Source organism: Puma concolor, chromosome A2 (genome assembly GCF_028749965.1).
Source record: "Puma concolor isolate L17-30 chromosome A2, mPumCon1.1.hap2, whole genome shotgun sequence".
NCBI lineage: Eukaryota > Metazoa > Chordata > Mammalia > Carnivora > Felidae > Puma > Puma concolor.
The window spans coordinates 159,062,246-159,080,671 of NC_141668.1; the positions used below are offsets into that span (position 1 = coordinate 159,062,246).

The 18,426-nt window shown below is 54.9% G+C and overlaps 1 protein-coding gene across 9 annotated transcripts in view; it reads right to left on the reverse strand.

The window, feature by feature from the left end:
* The window catches only part of MYO9B (myosin IXB), a 90,386-nt gene that overhangs the window by 68,775 nt on the left and 3,185 nt on the right, over positions 1–18,426 (reverse strand). For 8 of the 9 annotated variants that reach the window (XM_086698708.1, XM_086698704.1, XM_086698705.1 and 5 more), the window contains exon 2: positions 669–1,564. In XM_086698708.1, coding sequence (XP_086554834.1) covers positions 669–1,508 — 840 coding nt within the window. In that variant the 5' untranslated portion in view covers positions 1,509–1,564. Of the gene's footprint in view, positions 1–668; positions 1,565–8,467; positions 10,846–18,426 lie in introns of those variants that run through there. The other variant, XM_086698702.1, reaches the window with a different exon arrangement.

Here is an 18,426-nt window from a genome sequence, read left to right on the forward strand (position 1 = left end):
TGCCGGTTTCCTTCCCAACACAGGCTCCATTGCCGAAAACACCCTGTCACGAACTGTTCAGTTTGGACACGCTGTCCTTTTCTTTCTGGAACTGGAGTATAGATCACGGCCCGCCCGATAGAGATTAACAGTGTATTAATCAGGCCCTTTATTCCCTACAAGCTGATGCTTTGATATCAGGAGGCCTGGCCGGCCCTGAAGGCACTGCCCCTCCCCTAGGCTAGCTAATTCTTGAGAGCAAAGGACTCACCCGTGAGCGTGCCTCGCCTAGGCAAGCCAACCATGCCAGGGCCCATGCCGCCACCACTTGTTACCAGAGCCACCTTCCCCCGCCCTGATCACCCCGGGGGCCGAGTACCAGACAAGCAGCGCAGCCCCTACCTCCCGGAGCCCCCGGAATTCTCCAGCCTGGCTAATTCTAAGCCTGCCCACCCCGGCTCCCCCGTTGCTTCCCGTGAAAACCACAACAGAGACCGTGCCCATGGTTTCTCCTCGCTCCAGCCCCGGTGCTTCCCGGCGTGGCCCCGCGTGGCTGGCCGAGCCCACCCCCCCACTCCCGCCCCATTTCCAGGACACCCGGAGTATAAGAAATGGTCTTCTCCACGGCAGTGGTCCCGGCGCAGCTGGACGGGAGTAACACCCACGCGTTAGCAAGAGCGACACCTCACCTCCAGCACGGGGCCGGCGCCCAGGATGGTCCTCTCCACGCCGCTGGCGTAGCCCTTCTGGCTGAGCGCGGTGAGGCAGTGGATCAGGAAGTTGGTGCTCTGCGTCTTGCCCGAGCCGCTCTCGCCCGAGATCACGATGCACTGATTGACGTGCTTCCGGAGCATGGCGTAGTAGGCCACGTCGGCCAGCGCGAACACGTGCGGCTCCAGCTTGCCCAGCTGCTGGTTCTCGTACATCTTCACGTACTTGGGGTTGTAGATGGGGAGGAACTTGAAGGGATTGACGGCCACCAGGATGCTCCCCGCGTACGTGTAGATCTTCTGCTGTAGGAAGCGGTGCCTGAGGTTCTTCAGGAGGTTCTCCTCGGTCAGCTCGGGGAGGTTGCACAGGTCGTCAAAGTCCGCCTGCGGCCGGGGCAGGAGGCCGCGCTCCACCAGGCGCCGCGTGGCTGTGGCCTGGGACACCAGCTGCATGTGCACGTACTGGATGGTGCCGTCCGCGTTGCGCTCCTGCAGCAGGAAGTAGTAGCCGTCCTCCTGCGGGTGCTCGTCCTGGGCCCGCCGCGGCCACAGCAGCACGCGGTGCACGGGCGAGTCGTTGGCATCCAGCACCCACTCCTCCCCACCGGTCTCCTTCACCTCCACCAGCACGTAGCACTTGGTGCCATCCAGCTGGAGGCTGGCGATGGCATCCTGGATGACGTCGGACGTGGTGCTGTCCTTGGTGGCGGTCACGCGGCACGAGGCCTGGCTCTCGCTGGTGGCCAGCTGCGGGTAGATGTGCAGGTGGTAGGCCGCCTGCCCCCCGCGGCCGGAGCTGCCTGCCTCGTTCACACTCATCCTGCCGCTGGCCTGGCCTCAGCATGCCTCCCGGGCTCGGGGCGCGCGTCCTGGAGCTGGAAGGGAGAGGGTGGCACGGTCAGAGTGGTTGTGGTGGTGGTGGGGGGGCGGGGACACAGTCACCCAACCCTCGGCCGACAGTCTCAGACCCGCGACCGGGATGGACTTCCTGCCCCTAACAGGGCTCTCTCGAAAAGCAAGAAGGGGGCGTCTGGGTGGCTCAGCCGGTTGGAACGTCCGTCCGACTCTGACTCAGGTCACGATCTCGTGGGTTCGGGAGTTCCAGCCCCGCATCCGGCTCACTGAAGCTGTCAGCGCTGAGCCCGCCCGCTTTGGATCCTCTGTCCCCCCTCTCTCTGCCCCTCCCTCCCCTGCTCGCAGTCTCTCCAAAAAAAAAGAAAAAAAAAAGGCAAGAAGGGTAGAAGAGCCTCTGTCTGTCCTTAAACGTGACCCCTGATCCAAGGTTTGTGACTCTTGCAGAGTGACATCACCAGATTCCTGCGCCCCCCCCCCCCCGTCCCCCAAGGTCAAACTCTTCCCCTAGAGTTTGCTTCATCCCGGCCCCTGTTCCTGCCCCCCACCCCGAGTCAGCATCTTAGACCCTCAAGTCCAATGGCCATAACTATCTCTCAGTTAAGCCCTTCTCGACCCACATCCTTCTTGGCCTCTCTTCTCTGATAGAACCTCCCCCAGAAGATCCTCAAGTTCCCCTGCGGGCCTTGGTTATGTCCCTAAAACACATGAGGGGCAGCAAGAGGCACGTTGGGTTGAGCAAGACTGAACCTGCCCCCAAACCTAGAGATTCTGAAACCCCACGGAGGAGGACTAAGGTGGGGAGAGCCCCCCAAAACTCATTTGAGAGAACTGCTCAGACTGCATTTGCTTCTAGAACCCACCACCTCACTCTAATCATGACAGTACCATCAGACACACCTAGGAAGATCAGGGGCATCCTACAGGCCACCTGGCCAGTCTTCCCCAAGACTGCCGAGGTCTTAAGCAACACAGAAAGACGGAGGAACCATCCAGACAGGAGGAGACTGGGGACATGTGGCAACCACGTGCAGTGGGTTCCCTGGACGGGGTCCTCAACCAGACAGAGGACATGAATGGAAGGACTGGTGACATCCACATAACATCAGGAGGTTGGTTAAAAGCCGTGTACCAACGTCCATTTCTTAGTTGTATAAACACGCCCCGATAAGGTAAGATATTTACATTTGGGGAAGCTGGGGGAGGGGCATAGGGGGCTCTTGTACTGTCTCCGCAACTTTTCCGTAGATCTAAAATAACTCCAATAGAAAAAGTTTATTTAAAAAACAAAACGAAACCTCATTTGCTTCTTCAGACATCGCAGGAAAAAGAGACCACGCAGCCAACACTGGCAACAGTTCACTTTGTGTCTTGGAGCGAGAGGCACGCACGCAGCATGGGTCATGTGTGGGCTCGGTGTGTGCCACGTAAGCGTAGCTGAGGATACAAAGATGAACCAGACCTTGGTTCAAAGCCCAGCGGGAGCAGCTGGTAGGCAAACAAATGTGAGTGCATCAGCCACGCCAGCAAGAAGGTACTATCCTCGAGAGCCAGAGAAGGCTTTAGCGGAGTGGCAACATCTAAGAGGGGTTCTGAAGGACGAAGAGGAGTTCGTTCGACAGGAAGGCAAAAAGAGGGAGGAGGGTATGGAAGGCCCGCCCCTTGTTTTTGCAAATAAAGTTTCATTGGAATGTAGTGCATTCGTTTACACATCATCTACAGTCGCTTTTGTTGTTAACAATCGAACTGAATAGTTGTGAAAGCCTGTAACCTTGAGGCCCGGAAAGCCAAACATACTTATTTTCCAGTCCTTTACAGAAAAAGGTAACTGAAAACAACAACAACAACAACAACAACAAATAGAAAAGAAAAAGTTTGCTGACCTGTACCCTAGAAGGAAGCGTGACTCAGCACCCTGAGCTTGAGGGCCCGCTGGAGGCTGAGATGATTCGGACTCTGGGAAACCAAGTCCTGCAGCATGTGGGCAGGGCAGAGGAAGGAGAGGCTCAACAAAACTATACCTTACGAAGCTGTTACAATAGTCCACGTGGCCAGCTGTAGCTAGTGGCAACAGGTAGGAAGGTCCGGGGTGGGGGGAGGCGGGAATATTTATTTTTTCAAACTTTCTCCAAAATTAAGTAATTTTGCCGAAATTTTCTCCCAGTTTAACAAATGTCACACGTACGCTAACAAAACCTGGATTGTTCTTTATGCGGTATGTAGGTACCTGTGAACGTTTCTCCGTGTCATAAAATACACCTTGAAACATGATTTTTTTTTTTTTAATTTGAGAGAGAGCGAGCGAGCAGGGGAAGGACAGAGAGAGAGAGAGAGAGAGAGAGAGAACCTTAAGCAGGCCCTACGCTCACCGCAGAGCCTGCCACAGGGTTTGATCCCATAACCCTGGGAACCTCACCTGAGCCAAAATGAAGAGTCGGATGCTCAACCAACTGAGCCACCCAGGCGCCTGCAACATGATTTTTAATGATGTCGCTGTACACAGAGAAATTGTGAAGCGTGTGATCCTTCTGTTACCAACGGGCAGCTGGTTTCTGATTTCTTGGACACACATCTTTATGCGTAACTCTGAGCATCTCCCTGGGATTGATGCATTTATGCAGGGTTAGCAGATAAATAGATACCGACATTGCTAAGGGTCTTCAAACAGCCACAGTATACTGCAGAGACTGTATTAGATTACGTGGCCCATCTAGTTTGGACCTCACTTGGCAATTTCTTTAGAAGTTAGTTATACAACTAGCATGTGACCCAGCAGTTCCCCTCCTAGCAGTCACTCAAGAGAAATGAAGCAGATTTCCCTAGAGGGATTGGACACGAATGTGCTTTGTGGCATCGTTTCTAAGAGCTCCAAACTGGAAACAACCCGAAAGTTTATCGACCAGCGAATGGACGAACAAACCGGCCGCACAACGCAACGCTACTCGGCCACGAGGCGGGACCAACCTCTAATCCTCAGAACAGCATGGAACAACACGGAACAATCTCAGGATCTGTGTGCTGAGACAAAGAAAGAAGACAACCAAAAAAAATACGCACAGACCCAACAGTTCCGCTCCTAGGTACAGACCTGAAAGAACTGAAAAGTAGGTGTTCAAAGAAATGCTCGCACACGCATGTTCACAGCAGCACGATTCACAAGAGCCGAAAGGTGGACACGACCCAAGGGTCCAACAGCTGATGAGTGAACAGCATGTGTCCATCCACACAGTGGAATACTACTCAGCCATAAAAAGGAACGAAGCCCTGATACATGCCATGATATGGATGAGCCTTGAAAACACTGTTGAAAGAAGCCAGACACGAAAGGCTGCACAGTGTATGATCCCATTTATTTTTATTTTATTTTTTTTGTATGAGCCCATTTAAATGAAACATCCAGAGCAGCAAATCCATCGAGGCAGGAAGCAGATCGGTGGTTGCCAGAGGCCGGAGGCAGACAGGTGGAGGGAAGAGGAAGTGACTGCTAAAGGGGAGGGGGTTTCCTTTTAGGGAATGAAATTGTTCGGCAGCCAGACAGAGGTGAAAGTTGCACAACACTGACGATATATTAACCACCACTGAATTGTACACTTCAAAATGGTGAATTCTACGTTATGTGAATTTCACCTCTGTAAAGGTTTTTTTTTTTTTTTAAGGTTATTTATCTTTAATCTCTACAGCCAACGTGGGGCTCAAACTCACAACCCCGAGATCAAGAGTCATACATTCTTCTGACTGAGCCAGTCAGGTGCCTGCAAATTCAATACAGTTGTAAAAAGAGTGTATACAGTATGATTCCACATATATATAACTCTAGAAAACGCAGACTATAGAGACAGAAAGTGGATCAGTGGCTGCTTGGGGTGGGGGGGAGGGTGCAGGTTGGGACGACAAAGGAGCCCAGGGAGACTTTTGGGGTGATGAATGTGTTTACTATCTTGGTTGTGGTGGTGGGCTCATGAGTGTTTACATGTGCCACAACTCCCCAAATTGCACGCTTTAAAGAAGTGTAGTTTACAGTATATCGGCTGCAGTTAATAAAGCTCTTTTTAAAACACATATATTGTTGCGGCCCCTGGCTGGCTCAGTCGGTTAGGTGTCCGACTTCGGCCCAGGTCATGATCTCACAGTCCGTGGGTTCGAGCTCCACGTCGGGCTCTGTGCTGACAGCTCAGAGCCTGCAGCCTGCTTCAGATTCTGTCTCTCTCTTCCTCTCTGCCCCCCCCCCAGCTCATGCTCTGTCTCTCTCTCTCAAAAATAAACATTAAAAAAATTAAAAAATATGGGGCACCTGGGTGGCTCAGTCGGTTGCGCATCCAACTTCAGCTCAGGTCACGATCTCACGGTCCGTGAGTTCGAGCCCCGCGTTGGGCTCTGGGCTGATGGCTCAGAGTCTGGAGCCTGCTTCCGATTCTGTGTCTCCCTCTCTCTCTGCCCCTCCCCCGTTCATGCTCTGTCTCTGTCTCAAAAATAAATAAACGTTAAAAAAAAAAAATTAAAAAAAAAAAATATATATTATTATTTAAGTTTATTTATTTGGACAGAGAGTGGGGGAGGGGCAGAGGGAGAGAGAATCCCAAGCAGGTTCCGCAGTGTCAGGTTGGAGCCCGACTCGGGGCTTGAACTCACAAACTGTGAGATCATGGCCTGAGCCAAGACTGAGTTGGGCGCTTAACCGAGAGCCACCCAGGGGCTCCAATAACGCTCTAAAAATTACGTGCATTACAAAGGAACCCAGTCCCCCAGGAAAGCATCTTTTCAAAACTTCTTGCTTTCTTTCCAAAATGTCCAACCCGTGAGCTCCGTCACGGAGTTCCTCGGATGCCACAGTGGACAAGGGGTAGGGAACCTGTGTCAGGTGTTCAGAGTGCCAGCTGCCTTCCTGGCTGTCCCCCGACTGCAGGACATTTACAGGCAGCACCGTGCCCGCTGCGGGAGGTGGAGAGTGTACGAGCTTCCAGGTCGCGGGTGTGCACCTTAATCGCAGCCACGCGAACGCACACACGTGCTCATGAGCACACAACACGCGCAGACACAGACACACGTGGGCAGGCACACTCTTCCATACAGACACACCCACAAGCATGCACACACACACCAAAGCACATGCACAAGCACGGACACACCCGCGTGCAGTTTCATACGAACACTCCTACACACACACACACACACACACACACACACACACACACACACACACACGGCACCTTAACGCAAACACGTGCGCGCACACACACACACGCACAGAGCCAGGGCTTCAGACACAGCTGGCCCCTTCTGGCACTTGTGCAGACACAGCTGATGTGCGCCACAACTTTGGGGGGGGGTCCGGCTCACAGACTCGGGGCTCTGGACTGTCTCACGTCCAAGTGCAGGGATGTGGGTGGTGGGAAGGTCACACGGATGCACCTGCTTTCTCCTCCCAGCAGACACTGACCTAGGTGAGGAGGCATCAGAGCCCGCCGATGTCACCTCGCTCTTGCTCACGAGGCCTCCCTGCCCTGCCCTGGAGAGGGTCTGGTCAAAGCCAGAAGGGGCTAAGGGCCGCATGGCCGGCTGCCCTCAGTGCCACCCCCTGTCCTCCAGAGCCAATCAATCATCAGGTGCCGTCACAGCCCCACAGGGGATGTTTGTAGCCCTGGGCCCCTTGGTGTGGGGAGCAGAAGACAACCGCATGCTCAGAGACTGGGGGCCATGCGGGCAGTCACAGGACCAGCTGATGTGTGCTCCACCCCTCCAGGCCAGGAGGAAGGAGATAAGACTCGCTCAGGGTAGCTGCTGACCACCAGGGCTGCAAGGAGGGGAGGGGTAACCAAAGAGTAGGGGAGCGCGGGACAGATAGCATCTGGGGCCCCTTGCAGGAGTCCCCACAGGGTCCACCTGCCCCACGCAGGCCCACCACATCCACGTCCTGGGAAACTCCTCTGCCTTGGCCCTGTCTTGGGGCCCGCCCTGTCCAGCCTGGCCTCACCTGGCCCTTTTCCCCAAGGAGCCCGCGCTCTCCTTCCCCCCCGTCCCTTCCCCGGTCATCTGGGGCAGGACCCTCCCATTGAAATGGCTCATGTGCCTGAAAACCAAAGACACTAATAAACCCTTTCCCAGCTTAGGGAAAAGCCTGGTTGCCTCCTCACTTCCACGTGACTTGGAGCTAGCCCTTCCTACTCCCACCTGTCCCTCAAGCCACCATCCCCCCCCCCGCCCCCCACTGTAAAAATCGCGGTGCCTCTCCCCAAAGATGCCACCGAGCTCCCACCAGTCACATCGGCTGGCCACTGGCTTCTCCTGGTTCTGCTCGCCTGCTCTGCAGCCCCCGGGGATGGAGGCATCACCTGCACCTGCTCTTGTGCAGGGGACCCCCCGCCCAGGCTCTGCCCCCTGGGGCCCGTCCACTCTGCTGCATGCTCCTAGGGGCCACACTCCACCCCCAGCCCACCACAGCCACCTCTCCTGGGCCCCAAACACCCAGAAGGCTTGTTCCCTACTCCCCCCACCACCACCCCCACATCCTCCCTGACCACATCCTGACTGCTGTCACCGTGTCCCCAGAACTGTCCTCTTCTCACCAGCCAATCAGGAGGGACCCCCTGGCAGCACTGGTCTAGGTGTGCGTGTCCCAGCACAGAGTCCCTCGAAGGCACCCCACGGCCAGCCCTCAGAGTCCCTGGTCATCGGGCCTGATTCAACATGGCCACCCGTTGGTTTCTGGAAACACTCCAGCCACTGCCCACCCAACCAGAACCTTGCAGGGCTTCTCCAGGCCAATCAGGGACACGCTGCCCAAAGCCCCTGACCCCCAGCAGAAAGCCTAGTTCTCCTGGCCTGGGCTGTTTTCCTGCGAGACACCAGCCCCGCCTTCACCACAGGCCCGGAGGGCCAGCCACCCACCTGCTCCCAGGCACCCTGCCCCCTCTTTCCCTCATCTGTACCTCAGATGAGGGGCTCGCCCCACCCCGGGGGGCTGTCCTTGTCCCCTCACGTCAGAAGGCTCCTTGAGCCCCTCCACCGGCTCTAGGACGGCTCTGCTCTCAGGGCAAAATCTCAGGGTGCACTGTGTCCCCAACAACAGAAGCACAGACCAAGAGTTCCCTTGTTCCTCCGTGTGCCGTATCATTTCCCCTACGACACCGCGCTGGTCGGATTCGCTCTGCGTTCTCGCTTCGACGGCCCCCGATCCGATCCATTCCGCCCCAGCCACTTCCCGAGAGCCTCACCCAGGCGAGAGTATGGGTATGGGGTAATACGAGGGTGCTTGCCTCACAGCTTCCTCGCTGGCACCAAGTGTTAATATTTTTCTCAACCCACAGGCATCAGTGGGCACAAAAGAGCATCTTGTCATTGACATTCCTTCGGCTGTCAGGCGGGGCTTCAAAAAAAATTTTGTGTCGTGAGCAACTATTTTTCTGTTTCTGTTAAGTTGCTCACGTCCTTTGTCCATTTTGCTTGTTGTTTTTTTTTTTTTTTCCTCCTGCTCATTGCTTTGGAACAGCTCTTTGTATAGGAAGGGTATTGATGGTTTGTCAGGGTCAAGGGCACTTGGCTTCCACTTCTGGTGTTTTGGGGATACAAATGTTGTATTTTCCAGGCAGTGGATCTGTGGGTCGTTTCTTTCATGTCTGTTGCCTCGTCCTCTCCCAGGTCTGATTAACATGGAATCGTACTTTTTGTCTGTACCCCTCTCCTTCCCTGGACTTATTCTTTACGTTGAAACTCTCATCCATCTGGAAATTATTTGGGTGGTGTGGGAGTTTTCCTAGGGCCGCTGTGATAAAGTACTACAGACGAGATGGTTTAAAACAACAGAAATTCATTGTCTCACGTTTCTGGATGAGTCCAAAATCAAGGTGCTGGCAGGCAGGGCTGGCTCCTTCTGGAAGCTCTGAGGGAGAATCCTTCCCATGCTTCCCCCCCAGCTTCTAGCAGCTTCTGCCAACTCTTAGCGTTCCTTGGCTTGTATGTGCATCACTCTGATCTCCTCATCCATCATCACGTGGTCCTTTCCTGTCTCTGCGTCCTCTCCTCTTCTTCTAGACATGCCGGTTACTGGATTCAAGATGAGTTCATCCTGAAACCTTTAACTTACTATATCTGCCAAGACCTTATTTCCCATCAAGGTCACGTTCTGAGAGGTCCCAGGTGGATATGAATTTGTGGGGGACACAAGTCAACCCAGAATAGTGTGGGAGGTGAAACGGGGATCCAGATGATCTCTTTCCTTAAAGAATCCTCTCCCTTGACCAGGGAGTCTCTTTAGTTTGTTAAATACAGTATATGAATTGTTTGACATGTGTGGGTCTGCTTCCGGGCTGTCAATGCCTGTGAGGTGCCATGTTGTTTTGATGAACACAGCTCCAAGGGACATTCTTAAATGATGACATCTCTCTTGGAGGGGGTAGGCCATTTTCTCTGGCTTCTGATCGCACCTTCCTCATTGAGTCTTAATGGAGCCTGAGATCTGGAAGTTGGTCACACTGTGGCTTGAAGGTCCCGGTCACAAGTGGATATGAAACCTGTGCCCCAAGAATCTCCAGCCTGTGCCCAGAACGAAAGGAAGTACGTCTGGGGCTGAGGGAGGGGGGGGCGGCTCAGCCAACCGGCGACCGCAGGCTGCAGCTATGCTGGGGGCAGCAGGTCCCGAAAACTTGCGTGTTCACCCTTACTCTGAACCGTAACGCCGTTCTACCCTCCAGGTGACGCTCACTGAAGCACTCACAAGTGTGAGAAGGGGGAAGTGAGACCCATCTCTGATTCGATCTGTCTACCCGGGCCTTCACGGGAGAGATGTGCCCTCATCACCAGATGGAAATCGAGCTGCCAGGTGAGAAAACTGGCCCCTGGAAGAGCCAAATGGTGGAAGCAAAATGCCCGTCGAAGCATGAGTGGAGAAATAAAATGCGGTCTATTCACCCGGTGGAATATTACTCAGCCATAAACAGGAACAAGCACTGGCATGCACTACGACGTGGGTGGGCCTTACGAACGTCGTGCTCAGTGAAAGAAGCCAGACACAAAAGGCCACACGTTGTGAGATTCCATCTACGTGAAATGTCCAGAACAGGCAAACCCATAGAGACAGCAGAAGGCAGAGCGGCAGTTGCCAGGGGCCAAGGGAGGGATGCTTCCTTCCGGGGGAGACGGAAATGGTCCACAACTAGACAGAGGTGGGGGTTGCACAACATGTCCACTCGATGCAGCTAACGCGAATCCTCATGTTATGTGCACTTTACCACAGTTAAGAGAGATTCCTGCTGAAAAACCCGAGCCGTGGAAAATTAAAGGGCTTTGCAAACACCACACGGGGTATACTTTCTGCACTGTGAAAAGACGTGGACCTTAATTCAGGGCCTTTCTCTTGTGTTCTTGGAGGAAGGAGGTGCAGGCAAAGTGGCGGGGGGGGGGGGGGGCACACAACCAAAACTCAGGCCCTGATTGGGGGCCGGGGGAGTGGGACAAATGTGAATGAGCTGCTCTCAAGGCCCCGTGCTCAAAAATGCAAGGTTCTGCCTATCAGCTTGGCGAATAATTCGGAATTTACTGGAAAATAAGACGGACAGGGCCTCCAGAAAGTGTAGTGTAGCTGCTTCGTTTATATAAGGCCATAATTTGCAGCCACATGTTTATCAGATGAAATCACTCTCCAGCTAAAAGGAGAAGGCCAGCATTACAGCAGGATCATTTAGGAAACGCCACTTAACAACTCTGGGCGCCTCCATTTTCCAATGCTCGCTTCCTGGAGCCTGTGGAGGCTTTTAAGAAGAGATGATCACGTGAAATTATCTTCAAGATGGACACGCTGAGAAACAGGCACAAACTGAGCATATTTCTCAGGTGCGGCAGCTCGGAGCTGGAGGATGGCTTAAGGTTTACGTAGGCGTGATGTGGCCACAAGCCGAGGAACGCCAGGAAGCTCCCAGAAGCTGGAAGAGGCAGGGAAGGATGCCCCTGTCCCCCTGGCCTCTGGATCCTTTGGAGGAAGCAGGTCCCCACTGATGTCTGGATTCTGGACTTCTGGACTCCAGAACTTCAAGAGAATAAATTCCTCAATTTTTTTTTACTGTTTATTTATTTTTGAGAGAGAGACAGAGACTAAGCAGGGGAAGAACAGAGAGAGAGTGACTCAGAATCTGAAGCAGACTGCAGGCTCTGAGCTGTCAGCACAGAGCCCAACGCAGGGCTCGAACCCACGAACGTGAGATCATGACCTGAGCCGAAGTAGGATGCTTAACTGACTGGGCCACCCACGCACCCCATTAATTTTTTTTTAATGTTTATTCATTTTTGAGAGACGGAGCAAAAGTGGGAGAGAGGCAGAGAGAGAGGGAGACACAGAAGCTGAAGTAGGCTCCAGGCTCTGAGCTGTCAGCACAGAGCTCAACACGGGGTTCGAACCCTCGAACTGTGAGATCATGACCTGAGCCGAAGTCAGACGTTTAACTGACTGAGCCACCCAGGGAGCCCAAGAGAATACATTTCTATTCTTTAAGCCACTGGGTTTGTGGTACCTCAGACCACAGTTTACCGCAGCCCCAGAACACGAATCCAGGTGCCCAGGGCAGAAGATACCAGATGCTCCGAGCAAGGCGCTGATCCAGAAGGACCACTGCCTTTCTTCCGTCTGCTCTGAATACCCCCTCCCCGGCCCCCCCCCCCCCAGAAGCCCATCCCAAATGCTCTCTCACAACTGTCCCTTTCTTCCCTAAGTCCTGTGCTCCAACCTTCCAGTCTGGACCAACCGGTCTGAGCCCTGGAGAGAGCCCCTCCCTCGGGCATATGCTGGGGCAGCATGTTCTATTCTATTGGTTCAGCTGCCCTCGGGGCTGACACAGGCTGTTTGGTCTCCCTGGGGTCTGTGACTACCTCTCCCACCCCCTCTGAAAAAGAACAGGTTGTCTTTTTCCAATGTCCCGCTCGTCAACAAGTGTTTCTCCAGATGTGGATATGCAGAGGTGAAGGAGGCCAAACGGATCTGGCCTTTAGGGAGGCTGATGACAAACCAACCTATGAGCAAAGAGGCATTTCCAACAGGGACAGCTCTCGGGAAAGGAAAAATCCCGCGTGGTATTACACCAGTGGTTCTCACCCAAGGGCAATGCTGCGCTGCCCCAGCGGACACGTGCGTCTCCGATTGGAGGCTGGAGACGTTTTGGTCGCCACCACTGGGGGAGGGGGGAGGTACCAGGGCATGTGGTGGATGGAGGCCAGGGATGCAGCTCAACATCCTACCGTGTACAGGATGGCCCCCACCGTGAAGAATGATCCGGCCCCCGGACGTCAGCAGTGCGGCCATGGGGACAGAAACTGACCAGGGCAGGGTGGTCATCCTGGATGAACCAGGAGGCAGAGAAGCACTCATCGGAGATGGTTGCTGATGCCTGTGCAGTGGGAGGGGGCACATGGACTGAGCTCCTGGGGAGGGCCGCCTAGGCGAGGGCGGTGAGCGCCAAGGGCAGGGGCAGCTGGGGCTGGTCTCAGAACAAGGAGACCAGTGTGGCCAGCAGGGCTGAGGCTGGAGGGGGAAGGGCCGAGGTCAGGAAGGTCAGATCCCGCAGGGCTTTGCGAACGTGGGACGGGACGGATGGAGTTTCAATTTTCATGCAAGTCTGATGGGGAGCCTGGCTGGCTGGAAGCAGTGAGAACCAGGACAAGAGTGACATCTGGAAGGGGTCAGCTAGGCTGTATGTGGCAGGTGGACTGTGGGATGGGGGCAGCGGCGGGGGGGTTGTTGTTGGTCCACAGCTCCAGCAGGTGTCTGGGGCTAGGAGGGAGGGGATTGCTGGTGGCTGTGGTCGGGCCATAGCCTGACACAGGACAGTTCCGGTTACAGGGGGAAGTAAGACAGGCTTTCAAGGTCCTGTGGGGACCCGCGCTTCAGATCCTTCCCTGGTGACCAGTGGGCTCCCTAAATGGAGACTCGGAAGGCTCCCAGGGAAGAAGGTTGAGATGGGCCGAAGAGACCCCTTTGGGGGTCCCTCTCCAAATCACACAGTCCCCCTGCCGCTATGCCCAGGCAGAAACACACAAAAGCCCTGCTTGAGACCTTGGCTGAGAGGCCCCTGGAAAAGGAGGGGCCGCACCCTGCCCCACTCTGGTCTTAAAGGCAGTCTGGATCCTCACGGACCTCAGGCGGGGCTTGAAGGGCTTCTGTGCCAGCCCCTCACAAGGGACAGAGTGGGCCCACTCCTTGGCCTAAGTGCCCCGTACGGGTCAGCCACCTGGGCCCGTGGGAATCCCCCGCCTCAGGGCCAAGTCCCTGTGGAGCCCCCTGTCGCAGTGGGGACACTCTGCCTGGGGAGCAAGTCCTGCCCCACTGGTGGCCCACAGAGCCATTAGCCTCCGGGAACCTGGAACAAAGCAGCTCCTCACTTAACCTCTCCAAAGACTCAGACGAGTTGTTGTTGTTCCCCTCAAAATCCACATCGCCTGCCACCAGGAGCCCCGCTTGGGTCTGGTTTCTTCAACGACACACCCCCTTCGACTCGATCCTTCCGGCGGCCCACTGGTTTTTGCTTCAAAATGGCATTTTGTTCTGATAAAACTCTTCCTTTGAACATGACTTACTGGCGTAGAATCCACAGATCACGCGGCTCACGCCTTGGGAGCGCCTGGGACAGCAGTCTGTACTATGGTCAGAGGCCTGCCATCACCACCCCATCCGCTTCAGAACATTCCCACCCGAGAGGAGACCACGGATCCTCTGTCCTGCCAACAAGACCCTCGAGCCCCATCCTTGCTTTCTGTTCCCGTGCAACTGGCTTCGTTACTGATCACCAACCACACCGGCCCCTCCCTGTGTGTGGCCGCAGGGCGGGCAGCCTCCAGAGTCGCCTCCTCTCCTCCACCTGTGACCCAGGGCCTCGTGGCCTTCATCTGGGCAAGGGCTCCTCCTGGTCACAAAGTCCATCCCCTGGCCCAGTTTCTGCCGTGATGATCCTGGTTACACTTCTGGACCCAGTGAGATGTCCCAGGCAGCCCACAGCCCAGGGTTTTGCCTTGTCAGCATCTTTGGTGACAGCCCCCACCTGGCTCCCCTCCCAGCCTATCTACGCATCACCACAGGGTAGGGGCAAAGGTGTCCCCGTGGGCCAGTCACAGGTTTGACACACAGTGTCTCAGCCACCTCTTCTTGCCCTGGAGCTCAGCATTCTTTCAGACCCTCCTCTCTCCCAGGCCAACGGTGGCCCCGGGGGACATCTGGCAATGACAGGAGACATACCTTTGTGATTGTTCCCACCCGGGGAAGGGGGAGTTACTGGCATCCAGGGGGGTAGAGAGAGACCAGGGATGCTGCCCGGTACCCTACAAGGCACAGAACAGTCCCCACCACCGAGAATGACCCGGCCCTACATGTCAGCAGTGCTGAGATCAAGAAACACTGTGTTCATCAGTTGGAAAAAAATATTGATTTACGTCCCTAACTCATAGACACACCAGAATAAATTCCTGGGGACTTAGATGGTACAAGCCAGGGTGATCCCTCCTAAGGATCGCTTTTTGCTGAATGATTTTCAGATCTTCCAGAAACTTTTTTTGTCCAATTATCTATGGCAACGGGCTGGTCCCAAAGTCATTTTGGTTCAGCAACAGAGTCGTTTTTAGATCCCCCTCCCGTGACCATGGCAACAACGGGGCCAGATTCCCTCCTGGCGTCTGTGAGATACCTCCTCTCTCCCTCCCCACTTGGTGCATTGACATGAACGCAGCATCCTAGGACCTCTATTAATTAACTGAAGTTAATTAATGTGTTATTTTTTTTTTTTGAGAGAGAGAGAGAGTGAGCCAGGGAGGGGCAGAGAGAGAGGGAGACAAATCCCAAGATGTGGGCCTCAAACTCGCGAACCGTGAGATCACGACCCGAGGTGAAATCAAGAGTAGATGCTTAACCGACTGAGCCATCCAGGCGCCCCTAGTAACATAATGACAGGACGCGAAGTCTCCTAGACTCCACAGAACCCCTAAACCAATGGTTCTCATTCTGGGGTTGACTTTTCTCTGAGGGGACACCTGGCAATATGTGGAAACATTTTAGCTTATCAAGACTCGGGGGGTGGGAGGGTTGCTCCGCATCCAGTGGGTGGACAGACCAGGGATGCTGTTCAACACGCACGGGACAGTCCCCACCACAGAGAAGGACCCAGCTCAGGTGTCCCCAATACTGAGGCTGAGAAACTGTGCTTTAAATAAGAGCAAAGTTCACACGCTTTGGGGTGTCCCCAGGGCCTCCCAGGCACAGCAGACATCAGCAAGATTCCAAGCCCAAGTTCACCTACTGCACAATATTCAGAACGAGGGAGCGGGAGCGAGCTGGCCTTGTCGGGGGACCACACCAGCTGCGGGGGCCTACGGACACCTGCCCCAGCCAGTTCAGGCTCCTTTCTCTACCTGACACCCCATCCCTTAGCTTCCGTGCCTTCATCTTGGCTCCCTGCTAAGCCGACAGGCAGACTCCTCGGGGACCACCTAGGGGAGACACGGGCTTCCCAAGGGCCTACGGGCTGGGCTCGCCTCTTGCCCTTTTTTTTGTTGCCACCTGTTCTCCCACTAGCTCCTGACAAGTAGCATCTCCACGTATAGGCGAGGATCCCAGGGATCTTCCCAAGCAGTGGCCGGAGACCCTGCTCACCAGGAAATGAAAGCCCCGGGTGCATCCCAGAAACCTGAGAAGCGACATCTCAAATGTCACCCCTCCACTCCCTCTGTTCCACCCATCCTAGGACGGGATGGAGATGCTCAGAGAGATGAGCAGGAGGACTGGGGCAAAGCCCCAGCGGGCCTGCCGCTGACGCACTGCTCTGACTACACTTGCAAGGATGCGGTGGCATCGGCCTCCGAGGGAGACGACCTTTGCCAGGGCTTGCTGGGGGAAGCTCTCGTGTGTCCCTCTTCCTCCGCCAACAAGCCCTGACCGGGTCACAAGCTCGCAGGGTGCTGGGCGCCTCTCCGCGGGCGTGACTCCTGACATCTGCACTCGGGGGAAAGAGGCGAGGGCCGTTCTGCTCTCACGGTAACCCTGAAAGCCAGCTCTGCACCTGCCTCGTTAACCCTTTTTGCTGAATGATTTTCAGATCTTCTGGAAACTTTTGTCAAATCAGCTATGGCAGCGGCTGGTCCCAAAGTCATTTTGGTTCATTAACAGTGTCGCTCTTAGATCCCCCTCCTGTGACCGTAGCAACACTGAGGCCAGAGACCTCCATACGCCCCCAACCACAAATCTTCATCAGCCCCCAGGTGGGCACACACAGTCTCCCAGGCCTGGTTCTAAATACACCCCTGGTAAAGTCCCACGAGATCCGCTCTTCCCGAGCCGGGTCCTTGTCTGTCTACTGTCACCCCAAACGTAAGGACGTGTGCGAGATCTGGAAGATTCCTAATGGGATGCTTCCAAACTTGATGTGGCCAACTTGGCCACCTCCCTTAAAACGTTTCTTTAAATGAGTGAGACGCAACAAGATGAACTCTACCGGTGTGATTGTTCGTCCAAAATTGCTTCACTAAATAAAGACGAAATTTGTCCCTTACCCAGTGTTATGGGCTGAAGTGGGTCCCACCCACCTCCGCACCCCAATTCCTCATGTTGAAGCCCTACTCCCCAGTGCTCCAGAATGCGACTGGAGTCGGAGATAGAGTCTTTAAAGAGATGGTTAAGTTAAAATGAAGTTATTAGGGTGGGCCTGATCCAACAGGACTCCTGTCCTGACAAGAGGAGATTAGAACACAGACACAGAAGGAAGAAACCAACCGTGCCAACACCTTGATCTTGGGCTTCTGGCTTCCAGATCTGTGAGACAATGCATTTCTGTTGCTCGAGCAGCCTGGTCTGTGGTTCTTTGTCACAGTGGCCCCGGGAGATTCGTACACCCAGCAGAGACAGAAATGAAATGCCTGTAGCTGGGTCCCCTCTCGCACATGCAACCCTGCTGAAGCAGCGCAGAGCAGGGTATAAACGAATGAGTCAGACCTGGACAGCTTATTCATTGCTCCGACTAACCCGCAGGCCGAACCCTTGAATCACTACTTTATTTATCATCAGCCACGGGCTCAGAAAGTCTCGACGAGGAAATGAGTAGAACCCAAACTCATCGGCTGTGTCTCTGAGACGTGCCTAATCGCCGAGGCCCCTTCTGGGCCAAACTGAAAAGAGGTAGAGTGACAGGGCCCATCGGGGACCCGGTGGTGCTCAGACAGAGCCCTTTGTTCTGCTATGCTGTCCGTCCGGAGGAGGGCAGAGAGAAGGGCCTGTCTTGCTCTGCGGGGAGGCCGAGCAGGGGCTGCCTGGCACAGTGGGTCAGGGATGCTGGGCACACAAAGGGCTGGTGGATGGGGACTGGTGGGGGAGGGCAATGTTCAGAAGGGGTCGGGCGGCCCCAGAACGTGCTGTTTCCTCCCGTGGAGTTAAAGCAGCTATGGCATGGCTGGGGAACAAGCAGAGAAGGACGCACAAAGAGCAAAAGCTAGACAGTCTGTGCTTGAGGACGTTCCAGCGTCTGGGGCCAAGAGCCACGCTGATCTGGGGCCACCTCCAAAGTAGCTCTCGAGAAGAGAATCTAATACCTCTAATCTCGGAAGAAAACCAGTAGTTCGTTCTGAGATGAGGGACGGTTCCTGCAGAAATCCAGGTCAGTTGTAAGACAAAGAGAAAGACAATGGCATCTGCTGTCCCAGTGAGCGAAGATGGCCCTGGCTCACCTCTTGGTCCTCCTCTGCTGTCCATTCTTGGGGCATGCTGCCTAACTCCCCCTCAGTCCTTTCCCAACCGTGTCTCCTTTTTATCAGGACTCTAGATTAAGAACTGACCAGATGGCAGAATTCAGTTGCTGGCCGCTCTACCCCACGCCTGCCCTTGGCTGCCGTTCCCTGGGAGCGGATCAAACACCAAAGAGTCACCGAGACA